The following is an 18,490-nucleotide window of genomic DNA, read 5'->3' as shown; positions in this document are numbered from 1 at the left end:
TTATTGTGAGCCTTAACAATCAGGGAAAGCTTCCTCTGGTGGGGGTGGAAGATAATAGAACTGAATCATGAAGCAAAAGAATTATTGTGATAGAACTCCACTGTCCAATCCAGTAGCTATTGGCCATTTTTGGCCATTTAAATTAAAATATAAGCTAATTAAAATAAAATAAAATGTAAAATTTAGCTCCTCCGTCGCATTCACCATATTTGAAGGTGCTCAGCAGTCACATGTGGCTGGTGACTTTCATATTGGAGAGATATAGAGCATTTCCATTGTTGCAACAAGCTCACTTAGGCAATGCTGTGACAGAGGGAAGAGCAGAACTACATTTCATATATATTTCATTTCATTCAAAATTGTTATTGAGTGGCAAAGCTGTGTTAGACACTGTGCTGTGTTTATGTATGGATATTCAACAGGAAGAAAATTCAGACCCACTGCCTTACCTAATAATGTTTAGTCCAGTGCAGAAGTCAGCAAACTATAGCCTACAGGACAACTGCTGGTTTTTTGTAAATTAATTTTTATTTAAACACAGTCATGCTCATTAGCTTACATATTGTCCATGACAGCTTTTGTGCTACAACATCAGAATTGAGTAGTCACAACCCTATGGCTTGTAAACCTGAAAATATTTGTCATTTGGCTCTTTACAGAAAAATTTTGCCAATTCCTGGTCTATTGAATTCCTTTAATGCTTTGATGTCCAAGTTGAAAAAATGGCTTTGGTGTTTATTCATTCATTAATGTATTTGTTCATTCAGTGTTCAGTATATATTTACCAAGCACCTAATTAATCAGGATGTGAGGCTCTGACAGAAGAAACAAAACAAAACAAAAAAACCTCAGCCATCATGTAACTTACATTCTTGTGGGGCAGGGGACAGGCACAGAGTTAAAATATATATAGTAATATAGTTTAAAAAATATATATATATCATGTACATACTATATATAGTACACATATTTACTATATATACGTTTATACATTATACTATATATACATATATACTATATATACAGTATATAAATTTATACATATATACATTTATACAGTATATGAATATGTAGAAATATATAATGTACTATATATAACATGTGATACACTTTATAATGTTATTTACTAAATATATTTTATTACCATGTATACTAAATACAGTAATTTATATATTTTATTACTACATAGTTTATATAGATACTATATATTGTAACATATATTTTATTACTATATATAGTATCTATAGTAATAAATTGTATTGCTGTATATACCATATATAGTAATAAAATTATAGTGAATAACATGTGATAAAGTGTATCACATGTTAGAAGATGAGGGGTGTGTGTGAGAAGCCTGCAGAAAGAGGGGGCTGTACATGCAAATTTGAGCAGACTGTTCAAGACAAGCACAACTGAAAAGGTGTGGGAGCAAAGCAGGTCTTGCGGATATCTGGGGAAAGCATGGTGTAGGTAAAGGGGACAACCTATGCAAAGGTTCAGAGGGGTGATTGTGCCTTGCATATTTGAGGAAGATCATAGAGGCTAATGTGCTAGGTTGAACTGTTGAACTGGGTACTAGAAGGGTATTAGGAGATGGGATCACAGAGTCATCAGAGGACCAGAATCCCTGGGTGAGCCTTGCAGAACGCTGTAAAAACGTTAGCATTTTCATTTGCTCTGAATGCAATGGGGAACCACTGGAGAAGTCTTAGCAGAGGGGTGACATCATCTAACTTCTATTTTAAGAGCATCACTCTGGATCTCTATTGAGGAAACATCTGTAGGAACAGAGGTAAACATGTTGGAAGGGAGACTAATGGGAGGACTGATGTGATAATCCAGGCCAGAGATGGTGGTGGATTGGATCGGGGTGGGAAAAGCCAAGGCAGAAAGAAGCATTCAGAATCCAGATATTGTATTTGATTCTTTGCTATTTAGTGTGCATCACTTATGTGCCAGGCATTGTGCTCAGTATCGGAGTTAGTTAGACAAAGAAGCCGCTCTCTCTGGCCCAGGGAGATTCTGGTGAACTGATTTCATGCTTTGACATCAGAGTTGAGGAATCTGCTCGTTGTGTGTCCCACATGTGTTTGAGCTCAAGACCCAGTTTTTATACCATCTCTAAAGATAGGACCTAGGAGATGACAACACCAACTTGGGATGAAAGGAGAAGAGAAACGCTGGAGTGGGTATGTGATACAAGTGAGAGGGTGAATAGAGCTTTGCTGATCCTTTTGTGAGGCAAGGCTGGGACCAGAATGAACTGAATGAGGTGCCTCAGGCAAAAACTTCAAGGAGGCACTCATCCTTAGATGGTAACCCTGTCCTTACACAATTCTAAATGCCCTCTTAAATGTGGAGGGGAAAAATATTAATTAATGACGCTTGCCTCTCTACCCCTTCTGAGAAGCCTTTAAAGACTCCGCTGAGATGACAAGTAGGGCTCGGCACTGTGGGGGCGTATAACAAAAGTCTCCAGGGGTGAGAGGAGCCCTACAGATTATCTGGCCCAAGGCTTCCTTCTACACCTGATTAGCTTAAGGTTTTGGGAGGGTTCGTTTAGTAATTCAGTAACTTAGTGGCAGAGAGGAGGTTGCCACACTACCATAATGGTGCTTAATTTCCTTCCTCTTGAGAACATATTAAGCAGTCAAAATATTTTATCCTTGGGATGTAAACCCCCATCCTCCCAGCTCCAAACTTGAGCCATTACCTTTTGCATGGCCTCTTGCCACATGTGAAGATGGTACTGGTTTCTGCCATTACTTTTCTGGTCTTGTCTTGCAGGAATGTGCTCAGGTACACTCATTCATAGAAATAAGTGTTTCAGTGCAGAGGATCTGGGGTATGAGTTCCTCATAAGTTTCATTAATGTCTTTGTTTCATAGACATCGACTGAGCCTGAAGATTGAGTCAGTCACTGGGGAGAGAAGCAAAAGATACACCATTGGCCCTTTCCAAGAGCTCATGATCAAGCTGCATGAATGCTGGGCTCTGTTTTAGAGAGGCAGTCAGGGCAACATGAAAAGAGCCTAGGACTGAAATCAGACAGACCAGGGCTGAAATCTTGCCCTGAATGCAATGGGGAAACCACTGGTGGAGGCTGAGCAGGGGCTCTGCCTCTATTAGTGTAATTTTGAGCAGATCACTTAATTTCTCCAAGCCTCAATTTCCTACTTTTTAAAATAAGATGGAGAAGTATTCACCTTTGTTAAGTTATTGTGACACTTATTATCAGTACAAAGTACCTGCTACATTATATGGAAAATATATGTGTTCAACATATGGAAATTATTGGATCAGGGACAAAAAGAACCCCCCAAAGCTGCCAATACTTAACACACAAAAGACTTAATCGTGATGAAATGGAAGGCATGAGGACAGATTTCTGTGCAGAAAGGACCTGTAGGAAACCATTTAAAACACAGCACTTAGCAGTAGCACTTGCCTTTTCTGGTTATTTGATACTGCCTGTAGGGAGCCTGCCCATTGCAGCACACTGTCCTCTCTCCTTTTGCTTGACCGAAGGCAGCATTTGATTCAGTGTGGATGACTAAAGGCCTCTGACTAGAAGGAGGAGTATGTGTTTGTGTGTGTGTGTATGTGTGTGTGTGTGTGTGTGTGTGTGTCCCCACCTTTTGGCTACAGTACTGAATGGTCTCTTATGTCCCTGCCTTTTGGCTACAATGTTGAATGGTCTCTAAAATTTCACTAGATGGTTTGTGTTTCTACCAGAAAATGGGAGTATGTGATGGGCAGTTGGGGTATGGATTTATGTTGCTAACACCAGCACTCTTCCTTTGGACAGGGCATCCAGAATTCAAAATGCCCCACACAACTCAGGTAAGGTCAGGTGACCCTACCCAGTGTGGTGTAAACAGCCCATCACACTCTCCAATGGCTGAAAATGAACCTGACAATGAAGTCTGACTCTACAGTGAAGCCTGATACAGGCTGCTTAGACACACATTGCTTAATTTTAATTATTCACAGTGATTCTCCATTATATCCCAGGAAATGTACTGTAAAAATGTTTTGTAAAAGAATGAGAGCCTTGGTAATGGGAACCTGCACTGTTCTTCTATTAAATCATTGCGGGAAAGTGGGGGCTGTAGTGTGTGTGCTTGTTTGAGAGTGGAGCAAAGACAGTGGAGTGAATGAAAGGGAAGACAAGGGAAGAGAAAGAAGGGAAGTTAAAAAACTCTAAGAAAGGCTGGGTGCGGTGGCTTATGCATGTTATCCCAGTCTTTGGGAGGCTGAGGGAGGCAGATCAATCACTTGAGGCCAGGAGTTCGAGACCAGCTTGGCCAGCATGGTGAAACCTCATCTCTACTAAAAAATAGAAAAATAGCCGGGCATGGTGGTATGTGCCTGCAGTCCCAGCTACTCAGGAGGCGGAGGCAGGAGAATCGCTTGAACCCAAAAGGCGGAGGTTGCAGGGAGCTGAGATCGTGCCACTACTCTCCAGCCTGGGTGACAGAGCAAGACTTTGTCTTAAAAGCAAACAAACAAACGAACAAAAGAACTTTTAAGAAGAAAGGAAGGAAGGGGGAAATTGATTTAACAGGAAATGACTGTACTCTTTTTTGGTGACACCTTTACATGCTATGTCTTATTTCATCTTCCTATTGAACCTTCAAGTAGACAGACCATACTTTTTCTCTTTTATATTTGTGGATAAGAACATTAAAGTGGATTTGGGGATTTTACTCGGACCTTTCTGACTCTAAACTCAAGTTATTTTTGCTGCAGAGCATTCTAAAAGAAAAGGAGACATAGAGAAAGTCAAATAGTAAAGAACATAGACACAGAGAGTGAGAAAGAAAAAACAGAAGCAGAGACCAAAGAGAGAAACCGAGGCTGTGACAAAATCACAAACTTGAGAAACAGAAAGAGAGACAGACATGAAGAGAAAGAGACAAAACATAAAGCAGAAGCAGGGCAGGGGGCCAGGCACAGTCTCATGCCTGTAATCCCAGCACTTTGGGAGGCCGAGGCAGGTAGATCAGCTGAGGTCAGGAGTTTGAGACTAACCTGGCCAACATGGCAAAACCCTATCTCTATAAAGTTACAAAAATTAGCTGGGCCTGGTGGTGGGTGCCTGTAATCCTAGCTACTTGGGAGGCTGAGGCAGGAGAATTGCTTGAACCCAGGAGGTGGAGGTTACAGTGAGCCGAGATTACACAATTGCATTCCAACCTGGGCGACAAAAGCAAAAATTGGTTAAAATAATAATAATAATAATATAATCAGAAATTAGATTAGCAAAGTGAAAATTAGCTGGGTTCAGCTGAATGTACACATTATGTAAAATGGTATAATATTCCAGATGGAAGAGACTGGAAATGGCAATCCTCTTGTTTCCTGGGGAAGCTAGCTGTGACCCTGACCATCTGCCTGCAATTGAGGCTGGGGTCACTCTGAGAAAGGAACCCCTCAGAAAGAGCACACAGTCCAGCTTCTCTCTTTTTTTTTGTCAAATTCCTAGCTAGAGAAAAGCAAAGGTCCCAGTTCTCTCTGACCCCTTCTGGGTCTCTAGACTGCCTTGTCTGATGCCTTGGGCAGGGCACACAGGTATGGCCCATTGCACTCAAAGTACACTCCGGAAAATCATTAGTATTTTTGCTATAATTGTATTAATGGAATTTAATTTTAAATTCCCAAAGATAGCTGCTGCTTGGAAAAAAAATATCAATGAGTCTCTTCTGTGGAGTGAAGAACCCTTTTGCAAAATGAATAATTACCCTTGGCTTAATTTATTTTGTATATTTCACTTTGCTGTTTCAGGTTTTGTTCAGGCAGGGAATTGAATTATTAATCATCATGTGTTCTGAATGGTTTAAGCATATATTTTATCCTCATGGCATTCTCATGAATAAGGGAGAACAGAGTTGTGTTCCCCATCTTTTAGGTCAAAATGATGAAACTCAGAGAGATGAGATGGCTTGAGTAAGACCACCCAGCAACTTGCAGGAAAAGAGAGTTCCAGGATCCCATGAAGTGGGCAACCACATAGCATGATCTTATCTGCATTCCTTTAAGCTGTTATAGAAGTATGGTAGACGGCCAAGTAGGGTCACAAAGGGCATTTTGATGAGACACCGGGTTGTGCTGAATTCATTCATCTTACATGGTACAGTTGCAGTGGGGGGCTCTGACTTCAGAGTCAAGCAGGTCAGGGTTCTAATCTTGACCCTCTTGCTTTCTTGCTATATGAACTGAGGTCAAGTCATTGAACACTGTCGGGCTTCAGTTTCCTCCTGTGTAAAATCAGGATATGAGCACCTGCTTCACAGGGTGGTTAGGTGGCTTAAAGGCAAAAAGGTGGATCAAAATTGATCATGATTAACAAACTTCATGAGCATCTCTTAGTATCTGCCTTTTTCTAAGTGCCTTTTTCTAAGAGGTCTGGAATAAGAGCCATGGTCAGGAAAGAAAATTAAAGCCACCAGCTCCCTAATAATAGTCACAGCAATAGCAGGTGATACTTATGGAGCCCATTTTTTGTGTTGCTCAATGAGAAGGGCTGGCATGATTAACTTAGAAATAAGGAAGCTGAGTCTTGGGTGGAGACAGGAAGTTTTACAAAGTCACTGAGCTATTGATTGGCAAATGCATAGCTCTACTTCCATTCTGACTCCAGTGCCTGTCTTCTCTACTTTTAAACTTGTCTCTCACCACCCTAACAGCTGAATTCAGCATTTGGGAATGACTAGAGCAGTTCCCCCCATCCACTATTTCACTTTCTACAGTATCTGTTACCCACAGTCAACTGTGGTCTGAAAATATTACATGGAAAATACCAGAAATAAACAATTTATAACTTTTATATTGGGCTGCATTCTGAGTAGTGTGATGAAATCTCACACGGTTTTGCTCCATCCCACCAGGATATGAATCATTCCCTTGTCCATAGTATCCACGCTGTATATGCTAATTGCCAGTCAGTCACTTAGTAGCCATCTCAGTTATCAGATCTGTCAAGGTGTCGCAGTGCGTATGTTTGGATAATCCTTATTTTACTTAATTATGGCCCCAATTGCAAGACTAGTGATATCAGCGGATTGTTATACTTGTTCTATTTTATTTTTATTTATTGTTCTTAATCTCTTGTTGTGCCTAATTTATAAATTAAATGTTATGGATATGTACATATAGGAAAAAGCATAGTAAATATGGGTTCATTAATCTGTTCTCACACTGCTATAAAGAACTACCTGAGACTGGGTAATTTATGAAGAAAAGAGCTTTAATTGACTTACAGTTCCACAGGCTGTACAGGAAGCATGGCTGGTAGGCCTCAGAAAACTTACAATTATGGCAGAAGGTGAAGGGGAAGCAGGAACAATCTTCACATGGCAGATCAGGAGGGAGAGAGAGAGTGAAGGGGCCCAGTGGAAAGGGTTGCCCTGGCTGAGAACCTAGAGCAGAGACCCTCATGGGACCTGGCTGGCAGCCTCTCAGCAGCCTGGCCACCCCACCTGGGTTGCACACATGAGCTGAGCTAACACCATTTAGTCCCCATGTAGCCTTGACTAAGGCTACATGCTTTTAAACAACCAGATCTCGTAAGAACTTACTCGCTATCATGAGAACAGCAAGGGGGAAGTCCGTCTCCATAATCCAGTCACCTCCCTCCAGGTCACTCCCCCAGCACTGGGGATTACAACTCAACATGAGATTTGGTTGGGGACACAGAGCCAAACCATATCAATAGGGTTCAGTACTATCCACAGTTTTAGGCATTCACTGGGTGGGTTGGAGCTCATCTTGTAGATAAGGGGGCACAACTGTATTTTTGCAGAGGGGATGTGGCAGTTACCAGGGACTGCTTCTTCATACCTGCAGAACCAGGGCAGGATTCCTCAGTGCCCATTAAGCCTTCTGTCTGTGCCTGCAGTGTACCCCACTGATCCAGCAAAGCAAAAGGGCCCACCATTTTCCACGCACACCGTGGCCTGCCTTCGTCCCTGTTGTTTTCTCTGTGAAACTCTTAATTCCCCTGGAAAGGGAGTCAGTGCAGCCTGGGGACAGCAGCACCATCTCTGGAGCAGCACAGTTGCTGGATGGATTCCAGTTCTGGCTCTGGCACACTTGACTTTGTGACCTTCAGCAAGCAGGGTACTACCCCTCTGGGCCTCTATCTCCTTGTCTGCAAGATGGAGTTAGTAATAGAGCCTACCTTGTAGGTTTGTTGGAAGGATCATGTGAGTTAATCTAAACAAAGAACTTCCCACACTGCCTGACAGGTAGTTATCCCTGTGGGTTTTCTCTTATTATTACTCTTACCCGCCGTTTTCATTGGTGAGCCCCCATCCTGGGCAGAGCTCAACAATCCTCTCTTGGGCTCCTATACCTCTTTGCGCACACTCCTCTTTTAGCCTGAATCACACGTTGTGGAGTGATGTATTTTCCTCCAAGTCTTCCTACGCCAATGCCAGCTGTTTGAAGGTAGGAAAATAGGATGGATTCATCTCTCTGCCTCCATCTCCCCTGTGCCAGGTATAGAGGAATTATCCAGAGAAGGGTAGCTGGTCCGCAGCAGTAAGATCTGGAACAGAGATGAATCGGGTCGGGAGGAGAAAAGGAGGAACTAACACAGCAGAAAGCCTGGAAGGGCAGCTACAGCTCAGAGGGGCAAGGGCACCAAATCAAGGAGGAAACGTGACTGCAGGGGGGTGGGGGTGGGGAGCAGCCTGGACAACAGCACAGCAAGTACAGCAGTGCTGGCAGCAGTCACGATAACGACACTACAACACACCAAGTGCTGCCTACACGTCTGGCGGTGCAGTAACTGTTTTTAATATATTGTCTGCAATCCTTGTGACAATTTTTAAAATCGGGTTTAAGATGCCCATTTTCTGATGAAGCCCAGAGCTGCAGTGATTGATGCAGGCCACAGAGGATTCAGCTTCCAAAAGCCTTGGTTGCCAGGCCGACGCCTTTCCCCTTACCAGGCTGTGTCCCTCTGTTCTCCATGCCTTCCCAGTGCATCTGAGAAGCTTAGAGGTTGCAGGGCTCTGGGGTACAGTGAGGGTGGGGAGAAGCCAGCCTCTCACCAGCAGGCCCAGCTCTGTGCATGCATGTTAAGCATCCTGTGTTCATCAACTGAAGCCAGATCCTTCTGGATTGTTGGAAATATCTGCTCTGTGTCCATTCCAGGCTATTAGTGAGATTTCTTCACCCTACTCCATCCTTAATCAGCCATGATTTTGCAGGAAGCTCTTTGCCACATGCTTTTCTCCTAGACACTAATACTATATAATCATGTGTGTGGTACACTCAGAGGTGGAAGAGGCTAGAAAGAAAGGGAATGGGGCCAGTGGAAAAGGTTGCCCTGGCTGAGAACCTGGAGTGGGAGCCTTCATGGGGCCTGGCTGGCAGCCTCTCAGCAGCCTGACCACCCCGTATGGGCTGCCGACACGAGCTGAGCCAACACCAATTAGCCCCCATGTAGCCTTGATTAAGGACTCTAATCTCTATCAGACCTGATCACCAGCCTGTGCCACCAGAACCTTTCAGCCTCTGATTATTTTTTCTTTGTGCTCTCAGAGGCGTGCTGATGAATGACAATGAGGGGCCGGCAGCTACAATGCAGAGTCCACATTTGTGTAGTGCTTTGGAAAGAGCAAGGTTTGAAGGTCTCACACCAGCAGTATAAGGAAGAAAGGGACATCAGAGACACCCATGTGAGGTTGCTCAGATGTCAAGACCAGCCTCCTCACTATACAGATAGAGAAACTGAGCCCCAGGGAGGGAGGAAACTGCCTCAGGTCACACAACACATTTGGCTGAGTAGTCTTATAAAGAATCTTCCTCATTTCATAAAGCTTCTAATTATATCCTCTTGTTATTTCACTCGAATCATGTTCTTTGCCTACCAAGCCTCCATTTCCCCAAGCCCCCAAACTTATCCTGCTTCCTGAATCACAAGAGAGATGCTGATTTCAAGAAACAAGACCAGAATATGTTAGAGGAAGAATCAAGGGCTAGAATTTGAACAAGATTTGGAAAAGTGGGGTATCCAAATACTACCTACTCATTTTACAGATGGGAAGGCTGAGGTCCAGAAAGGTAGAATGATTTGCAGAGGATTCAGGGCTGTAAAATGTATCCCCTGATGACATTACTTATACTCAACACTGCCCAAATTACCTCATTCTTTTACTAAATAATTGTTTGCCACTTAATTTTCCCCTTTCTCCTCTCCCTCTTCCTTTCGTCTGTCCTTCATTGACTTTGTCTCTCTCTAGGGCTCAGGCTTTGCTTGAGTGGGATCTCTGAGTGGTACCCATGGGCAGAACCAAGGCAGACCTGCTGAAAGAAGCTTCAAAGGGTCTGAAAATTGGTCTCAAGAGACCCTGCTCTTACCAATAGACTCAGAAAATATTGGAGCATAAAAGCCACAGGGAGGTAGAGTTATTGATAAGGTTGGAAAAATTGTCTGGGGCCAGTGATGAAAGACTTTGAATGCTAGACTGGTATATATGACCTCTACCCTGAAGGCAACTGAAAACCACTGAGAGTTTCTGGGGAAGGCCGTGGGTATAGCTGTTCTTTGAAAAGATAACTGGCCAACAGTCAGATTGGATGTAGGGACATGGAAAATAGGTTCATAGCACATGGACAATGTTGAGGGCCTGAACTAGGCCAGTGACAGAGAAGAGAGATGGGAATAAATGGGTCTGGATAAAACCAAAGAGGTAGAGTCAGTGGGATTCAGATATCACTCAGATGCCGAGGGTACAAAATAGGGCCCAGTTAGAAGTTTTTCTGAAGTTTTCAATTAGGAAAGAAAGTGGTACCATTACTCATAGAGATGTGGACATCTAGGTTTAAAGTACATCAGAAACTTTTGCCAAAATAATGCTGCATATCAATCACATTTTATTGTCAACAACTATAAGTAAGCATCTTTTTCTCCTTTGTCACACATCTGGGTGGACTGATCTAGCCAGCACTCAGCTGCCCTTGGCTCTAAGCCGAGGATGAATCCAGATCTGTTCCACACATCTCTCTTCCTTCACGGACCAGCCACAGCCTGGAGGTGTTTTTTATCATGGCAAGAGGCAGGACTGCAAAACACAAAGCCTATCCACAAAAATACATTTCAAACCTTGATTATTTAAGTCCTGGATGTCATCATCCCATTGACCAAAGCAAGTCATATGCCAAGTCTGAAGACAAAGGGCAGGAAAGAAAATGTACTCTTCCCACAATTAACCATGGCAAAGAAGCAAATGCATAATTAAGTACTGCAGGGAAATGACCCTCAGTGTCTCATACGTGATCACTGTCAAAGGCAGCTGTCCTTGTTATTGTCCTTGTGGTTATATTTATTGTTGTGATGTTTGTGGTGGTGTAAGCGAGCACGAGCTTTGGAGACCTGGCCCTATGACCTAGGGCAAGTGACTAGTCGAGTCTCAGCTTCAGTTTCCTCATTTTACAAGGAGGGCATCAGTACCTTCCCTCCTTGTACTAGTCATGGCGGTGACATGCAATGACACATGTCAAATGTCACACACCATTTTTAGCACAAAGCAGACCCTCATAATGTTATGCCCAACCCATGCTTTGCCCACTACGTGCCTGGCCTTGAGTTGAGTTACAGAGATACAGAGGTGAAGAGGCCCAAGGTGGCCCACTTGGAGTCAGAATGGGGAAGGGTGCCATGTTTATTGCTCTGAGGGCCCAGAGAGATGCCTTTTCAAACCACAGTGACAAGAAGAGTAAATAAGAAAGTGAACAGCAGACAGCGTCCCTGGCCAGTGGTGATAAGTGATGACTGAGTTAGAAGCAAGTGAAAATGGAATCATAACAGAATGACAGTGTTTGAGGAGGGGAGTCAGACAGCCAGGATGGCTTATGAAGGAGGCTTTGCACTCTCATGGGCAAGCCATGAGCTCCTCTGTGCTGCTGGGATGGAGCAGGCAGCCGCCTCTAGCTTATGCCTTGTCCGTACCCATACCTCCTTCAGCAGGGCCTGCCATGGACACAGGCAACATGTCTTCGTAGCTCTGAAAACCCAGGAACACCTTTGGGAATTATCTCATTCAAACTGCCCTCAGCTTCTGCGACATAGTTAGATCTCATTTCACAAAACATTTAAAAATTAGCTGGGAATGATGGCACGTGCCTATAATCCTAGCTACTTGAGAGGCTGAGGCAGGAGGATCTCTTGAGCCCAAAAGCTCAAGGCTGCAGTGAGCCATGATTGCACCACTGAACTCCAGTTTGGGCAACAGAGCAACACCCTGTCTCTAAAACAATAATAATAATAATTAAAAAAAAAAAAAACAACCCCAAATTACAGATAAAGAAACTCTGGTCTTTTGGGTTTTGCGAAGGGCATACCTTGGATTTTTGACCATCCTTCATTCTAAGCACCTTTCCTTTCCACTAAAACAGCATAGTGGATGGGCCCCTCCTACCCAAGAACAACAATTGTATGTACTCAAACAGCCGTTGTGTTCTCAGCAAGAAGAAATGTGCCAAAGACCGTGCTGAGGATTTTTCAAATACAGCACTTGATCCTTTCCACAGGTGTATGATATCAGCTCCAGTACAGATCAAGGAAACAGGCTCAGGGAGAGAAGAAGCAATGTATCGGTTCTTACAAACTTGAAGTGGCAGGCAGATCCAGGATTTGAATGCAGTACATGATGACTTCAAGGCCCACTCACACTCTGAACCATTTCACCAGCCTACTGGCTTTATGTGATTAACAAGAAGGCATTGTCCTGTTTGGAAGAGCCTCACAGGAGATGAACACAGATGGTTCATGATCAAGGCGTTCTATTGTTTTTACCCAAGAGTTTCTGGACTGAGAATGCATACAACATAGAAAGCGACCTCAACAAATGGCAGCCAGGAGACATGAAGAGTAAATCTTTTAAAACCAGCGCAACTCATCTACTGCTGATAACACAGTTCTGGTAACTAGCCAGATAGAAAACCATCTAATTGAATTCCCTTATGAGAACCAATACAACGAAGAGAGTGAATTCTTTTTTAGGTCTCCATTATTAACAACACATAAATGTATGTCTTTAATGCACTTATGGGCATTTCAAATTCATTTTACTGTTTAAATAATACCCGTTTGTAAATGCTCTCATTTTTAGAAAACTTGGTAATATCAAAAAAGCCTGTCGTACAAAAAAATTGCTACAAAAGGCTTCAGAATGCATTGAACTATTGATACCACCAATGCAGCAAAAGGACACTGAAGTGGCAGCCAAGAGCCCTGGGTTTTCATCCTGGCTGGCCCAGAGGCTAGGCCAGTGATTTGGACAAACTCCTTTACTCTCTTAGCTTGAGTTTCCTCTTCTGAATAATGAAACTGGGAAAGTTTGAACTAGCTGGTCTTGAAGGGTCTTTTCTGCTCTGATGTGAAATAAAATTCTATTTTAGACATTTCGTCAGCACTTGTGTTTGCACTCTTTGTTTCCTTGGCAAATACTCATCTTGGATATAGAAAGTTTCTTCCAGTCCTCAGCAGGGTCATCATTATTCTAAATGAACTCAGCCTAAATTCATGGTAGTCATAATATATGTATGAATTCACTAATTCATTCATTCAGTAAATGACTTGTCTACCCTTTATCATGCACTATACTAATTATTAGAATACAAGATGATTAAGAAAATGTTTTTGCCATCAAGAAGTTCCGAGTTAGTGGGGGAACAGGCAAGTAAAAATTATTGCCCTGTTCCATTGGCATAGGCATTACTATTGTGAAATATATCCCTTCATCTATTTAGCATTTATTTACTGAATCCCTACTCTGTACCAGGCAATGCAGGAGGTGCTGAGATGCAGTAGTGAGCAAGGAAGGTACTAAAGTTATAGGGATAGGGAGTGTGGAAGTTCACAGTCAGCCCGGTTACATGCATCCCTGGAGAGCTGTTCTTTGATGGCCTTGCTGCTCTGGGTGTGCAGAAGCAGAGTTGAAGAAAGGACTCACTCAGGGAAGAGGTTAATTACCCTCAGCTCTGGCTGTCAGAGGCTTTGCATCTGACAAGAAGGAAATGCCTGGTTGCACATAGTGGAGATTTAGCTGAGCCAGCAAAATAGGAAACAGGAGTCAATAAAGCCAATACCTATGGCATTGATGGAGATCTTGCTAGAGACCCAGGCTGCTGCTAAGAATGATTGCAGCTGAAACTAAAACAAACAGTATCCAGAAAGCAGAGGTTAGGGATTTGGAAAGGCAATGCAAACAGCTGACCCTTGGTGCTGAGAACTGATGTGTGATCTACTCCAACCTTCCATTTTACAGAAGGAGAAACTGAGGCCCCAAAAGGAGGTAATTTGTGTCTCTACGTGTCTAATATGTAAGGAGTTAGGGGTGATACTTTTGTCTAAATGTAAACATATATGAGAACCCAGTGGCCAGCTTGGAATTAAAGGGAAGGAAACACTTTTTTTAAATTCAACTTTTATTTATATAGGGGGTACATTTACGGGTTTGTTACATTCGTATGTTGCACCCATGTAGTGTGCATAGTACCCAGAAACTCACTTCTTCACCATCAACTAATTGTCACCTGAGCCACTAGCTGTATTCTTTACTGTATCAATTTGTTCTTACATCAGCTCTAGGAAATGGACATTGCTATCATCCCTATTCTGTAAATGAGAAAGCTGAAACCAAAAAGGTGACTAAGGCCACACAACTAGGGAGAGAGCAAGAGGATGGGACCGTGTCCATCAGCTGCTAGCACTCAGGGGCTTTTCCGTCTGCCTACTTTCTGTTCTCCAGGCAGCCTCATGGGGGTCTCCAGGGTGAATGCCTCTTAATTGCAAAATATGTATTTGTTGTATAATGAGCATCAGTAACTAATGATCCATTGTGAGTCAGGGAAAATTTGCCTGGTAAGCACACAAGGAGGAAAGAAAAACATAGCAGCACCCTTTTTCTGAATAAATTTCTCAATCTCACCAGTATTTCCAAAACCGAGGGAAAGAGGAAAGAAGTGAACTGTGCTATTTCCTGCAGGTCACTGCAGGAGAGACAGGGACCTCAGCCTTTGCCCTTTCCATAAAGAAGAGGGATCCTCCTTGCTGGCCCCTCCTCGCCCACCCCAGCCTGACTTCCTGCTCCTTTGCCAGAGGTAACCATTTTACCTCTGCCATTATGAATCATGAGGCCTGTGGCTTGTGGCAGATCATAAATCAGTCCTGGGAGTCTCGAGGACAAATCCCAGGACTTTTAATCTTTAATATTAGATGTGTTTAAAGTGGTGAATATTTCATGAAGGGACTGTTGCATTTTAACACATCATTAGTGACTCCTGCCCCTCCCCCTTTTGGTAAATTATTTTCATCCACATTCAAGGCTCTTAGCCTTTTCCTTCCATTCCCCTTACCTCTGGCAACAATCAGTTCATTAGGTAGCAGTACTTACAGTACTTCCACTTGGTGGAAGACCCTAGGCGTGATGCTGCAGGGGAGGAGTGCAGAAACCATTTTTACCTGTGAGTAAGCCCTCCTTGTTTTCCAGGTAAGCAGATAAGACGAAAAGGACCTGTCTTCTCTTTCTCCTTGTGTCTTTCAACAATCTCATTCTGAATATTTTGAATACTATCTCTGACCCATTCTTCACTCCATACTCTGTCTTACTACCATTTTTTGTTCAGGCAGCATTCATGAAGTGTAGGCTATTTGTCAATAGGTGCTGGGGATACAAAGATTAAGCAGCAGTGTCATCTATAAAACAAGTTACAGTGTTTTTAAACACTCAGAATGCTTCATATAAGGTCAAATATATAACACTTACAGTTCTTCAGAGAGAACAGTAAGTTTGCTTGATGAATACATACATTTCAAAATCCAGAGTTAAGGGTGATAGTTGTAGAACCCGTGTTACCCTAGTATTCTATTTACTACAATATTTTGTTTTAGTTGTATAAAGTTGAGAAAATCCTGATTCACAAAATATGTAGTTGCAAATAGCATGAGCTTATTGGCACCTTGATTCATCCTCAGTATCCTTTTAGATGAAACAAAGATGACAGGAGATTATTGTTTTTCCCTGAAGCCTGCATAAAATAAGTTTATCTGGCAACTGATACTTTCTTCAGTATCCTAAATTCTGGCATGTGATATCTGAGTGTTTATTCTTGTTTTATATTTTAAAATTTAAAAATAAAACTTTTAAGAAAAAGTAAAATGTAAAATTTGCATAGTCCCAAAATCTCTGTGAAGTAATTTAATACATTTCCATGGACATGATTTGAAAACTTTTGGGTCCTATCTATCAGGATCACTGTAGGATCCAAGGGTGACAGGTTTATCTGTGTGTGTGTGTGTGTGTGTGTGTGTGTGTGTGTGAGAGAGAGAGAGAGAGAGAGAGAGAGAGACATATATATAGAGAGAGAAAGTGTGATTACAAGAAGATGAGAAAGAAGACAAGCCAAACTCATTAACCTGGAAATTTACCAGAGCCATAACAGATAGTTGATTATTCATTCAAGTCATATTGTTAAGCACCGACCCTATTCGAGGCAGTAGGCAAAGTCAGGGCGGTTCCTACCAGCATTTCCCAAGAGGTTTTCCATAGAATTATAATCCTGTGAGTCATTCCACCAACAAGGCTCCCAAAGGAAAATAAGTTGGTGAAAATCGTGTATGTATCACCCTGATGGAGAATCACACTACACTGGCTTTAAGGAATGGGGTAGTATTACCCAAACACATTTTTAAATAGAATCTATTTTTGGTAAACCATCTTTAAGCATCCCACAAATACACCTTAGAGAAAAAAGCAGTAACTCATTAAATCAAAAAATGTTTTTAGGCCAGTCACGGTGGCTCACACCTGTAATCCCAGCACTTTGGGAGGCTGAGGTGGGCAGATCACTCAGGAGTTCGAGACTAGCCTGGCTAACATGATGAAACCCCATCTCTACCTAAAATACAAAAATTAGCTGGGCATGGTGGTTCATGCCTGTATTCCCAGTTACTTGGGAAGCTGAGACAGGAGAATCACTTGAACCTGGGAGGAGGAGGTTTCAGTGAGCCGAGATCATGCCACTGCACTCCAGTCTGGGTGATGGAATGAGACTCTCAGTCTAAAAAAAAAAAAAAAAAAAACCCAGAACAAGAAGCAAGAAGAGAAAAAGAAATTCTATACCTTAAGTATACAGTAGAGGATAAATGACAACAGGTGGGAGTAGGACAGAGAGATTCTGAAATCACTTCTAGGATTCTGGACTCTGAAGATATGCTAAGAAATGGGACATATGCTGGCCACTTGAAATGAACTTGGCCAATGAGAGAATGTACTTAAGGCAGCGTGTAATGCTAGCAAGCATTCATGCAACCAAGCGTAAGCCATGGCCTGAAAAAAAAAATAATGGATGGATGGATGGATTCATGAATGAATGGATGGCAGGGAAAGAAATGAAAAAGAATGGCAAGAGAGAAGGAGAGGAGAAAAGAGGACAAGAGAAGAGATGGCAGTAGAGGGAAGGGGAGGAGGGGAAAAACAATTTTAAAATGAAAACAACCCAAAATAAAACCAAGAGACTAGACAGGATTTTCTGAAGGGGAAACTAAAGGTTTCTTGGAGATAGTGGCATTTAATTTGGGATTTATGGAAAGTGAAGACCTCTTCATTCAGATGGAGATAATTCAGTTTTCTGATTATAGCTCTAGAGTAAATGCACTTTATCATAATTTTAATATTTGAAAAGACGACCTCCATTTGTAGCCACCTGATCACTTCCTGTTTCCCTGTCTTAAGTTGTGAGCTCCTTCAGCAGCTGGATTACAACTTTGACCTCTGTATCTCCACTGCTGAGCTGAGCGCCTGTCAGAGTGTGGCCAGGACTTGTTGAAGGAATAAATGAGTGAATGAACAAAGGAATAAACTCTGTTAACCACAGTGGTCAATGGACCAGATTGCCTTCTTTCCATGTGCCTTTTCTAAAACTAAGCGGCTCACTGCATATAAGTCTTAGGAAAACAGGCAAACCAGAGAAACACCTATTTGGGGAGACTCTACTTCACAATAATTGTTTTTCTTTTCACTTACAGGAGAGTGCAGCTGCTATGAAGGCTATGCCCCTGACCCTGTTCACAGACACCTGTGTGTGCGCAGTGACTGGGGACAGAGTGAAGGGTGAGTGGCAAAGGGCTTCAGGTCCGGGACGGTGCAGGACCGAGTTTTACCTCCTCTGGTGTGTTACCAGAGGCCCCAAGCATCTGCACAAAGAGGACTCTTTCTCTGCAACAGTAGTGTTCCTGCAAAACCCAATGGGAAATGAATCCTACTTTCCCATGAAATCACATTTTAGTATTAAAGGTACATGATTGATGAATATTCTAGAGAACAAAGGCTGACATTTAAGTCACCCACCCAAACAAAGTAATCAATGAACACTTTCTTAAGTAGACTGACAAAGAAAAGAATAACATTTTAAACAGACTCCTGAATGGACATGTACACTTTCTGAAAGTGCTGAATCCTTCTGTAAATTGAAG

The 18,490-nt window shown here is 42.5% G+C and overlaps 1 protein-coding gene across 1 annotated transcript in view; it reads left to right on the top strand.

The window, feature by feature from the left end:
* LOC108530051 (astrotactin-2-like) overlaps positions 1-18,490 on the top strand; it is a 562,148-nt gene that overhangs the window by 428,754 nt on the left and 114,904 nt on the right. The window contains exon 8 of the mRNA XM_017872710.1: positions 18,044-18,128. Coding sequence (XP_017728199.1) covers positions 18,044-18,128 — 85 coding nt within the window. The remainder of the gene's footprint in view (positions 1-18,043; positions 18,129-18,490) is intronic.

Source organism: Rhinopithecus bieti, unplaced genomic scaffold (assembly GCF_001698545.2).
Source record: "Rhinopithecus bieti isolate Rb0 unplaced genomic scaffold, ASM169854v2 scaffold_7605, whole genome shotgun sequence".
NCBI lineage: Eukaryota > Metazoa > Chordata > Mammalia > Primates > Cercopithecidae > Rhinopithecus > Rhinopithecus bieti.
Note: the sequence above shows the minus strand (reverse complement) of the source record. Positions and strands in the feature narration are given on the sequence as shown.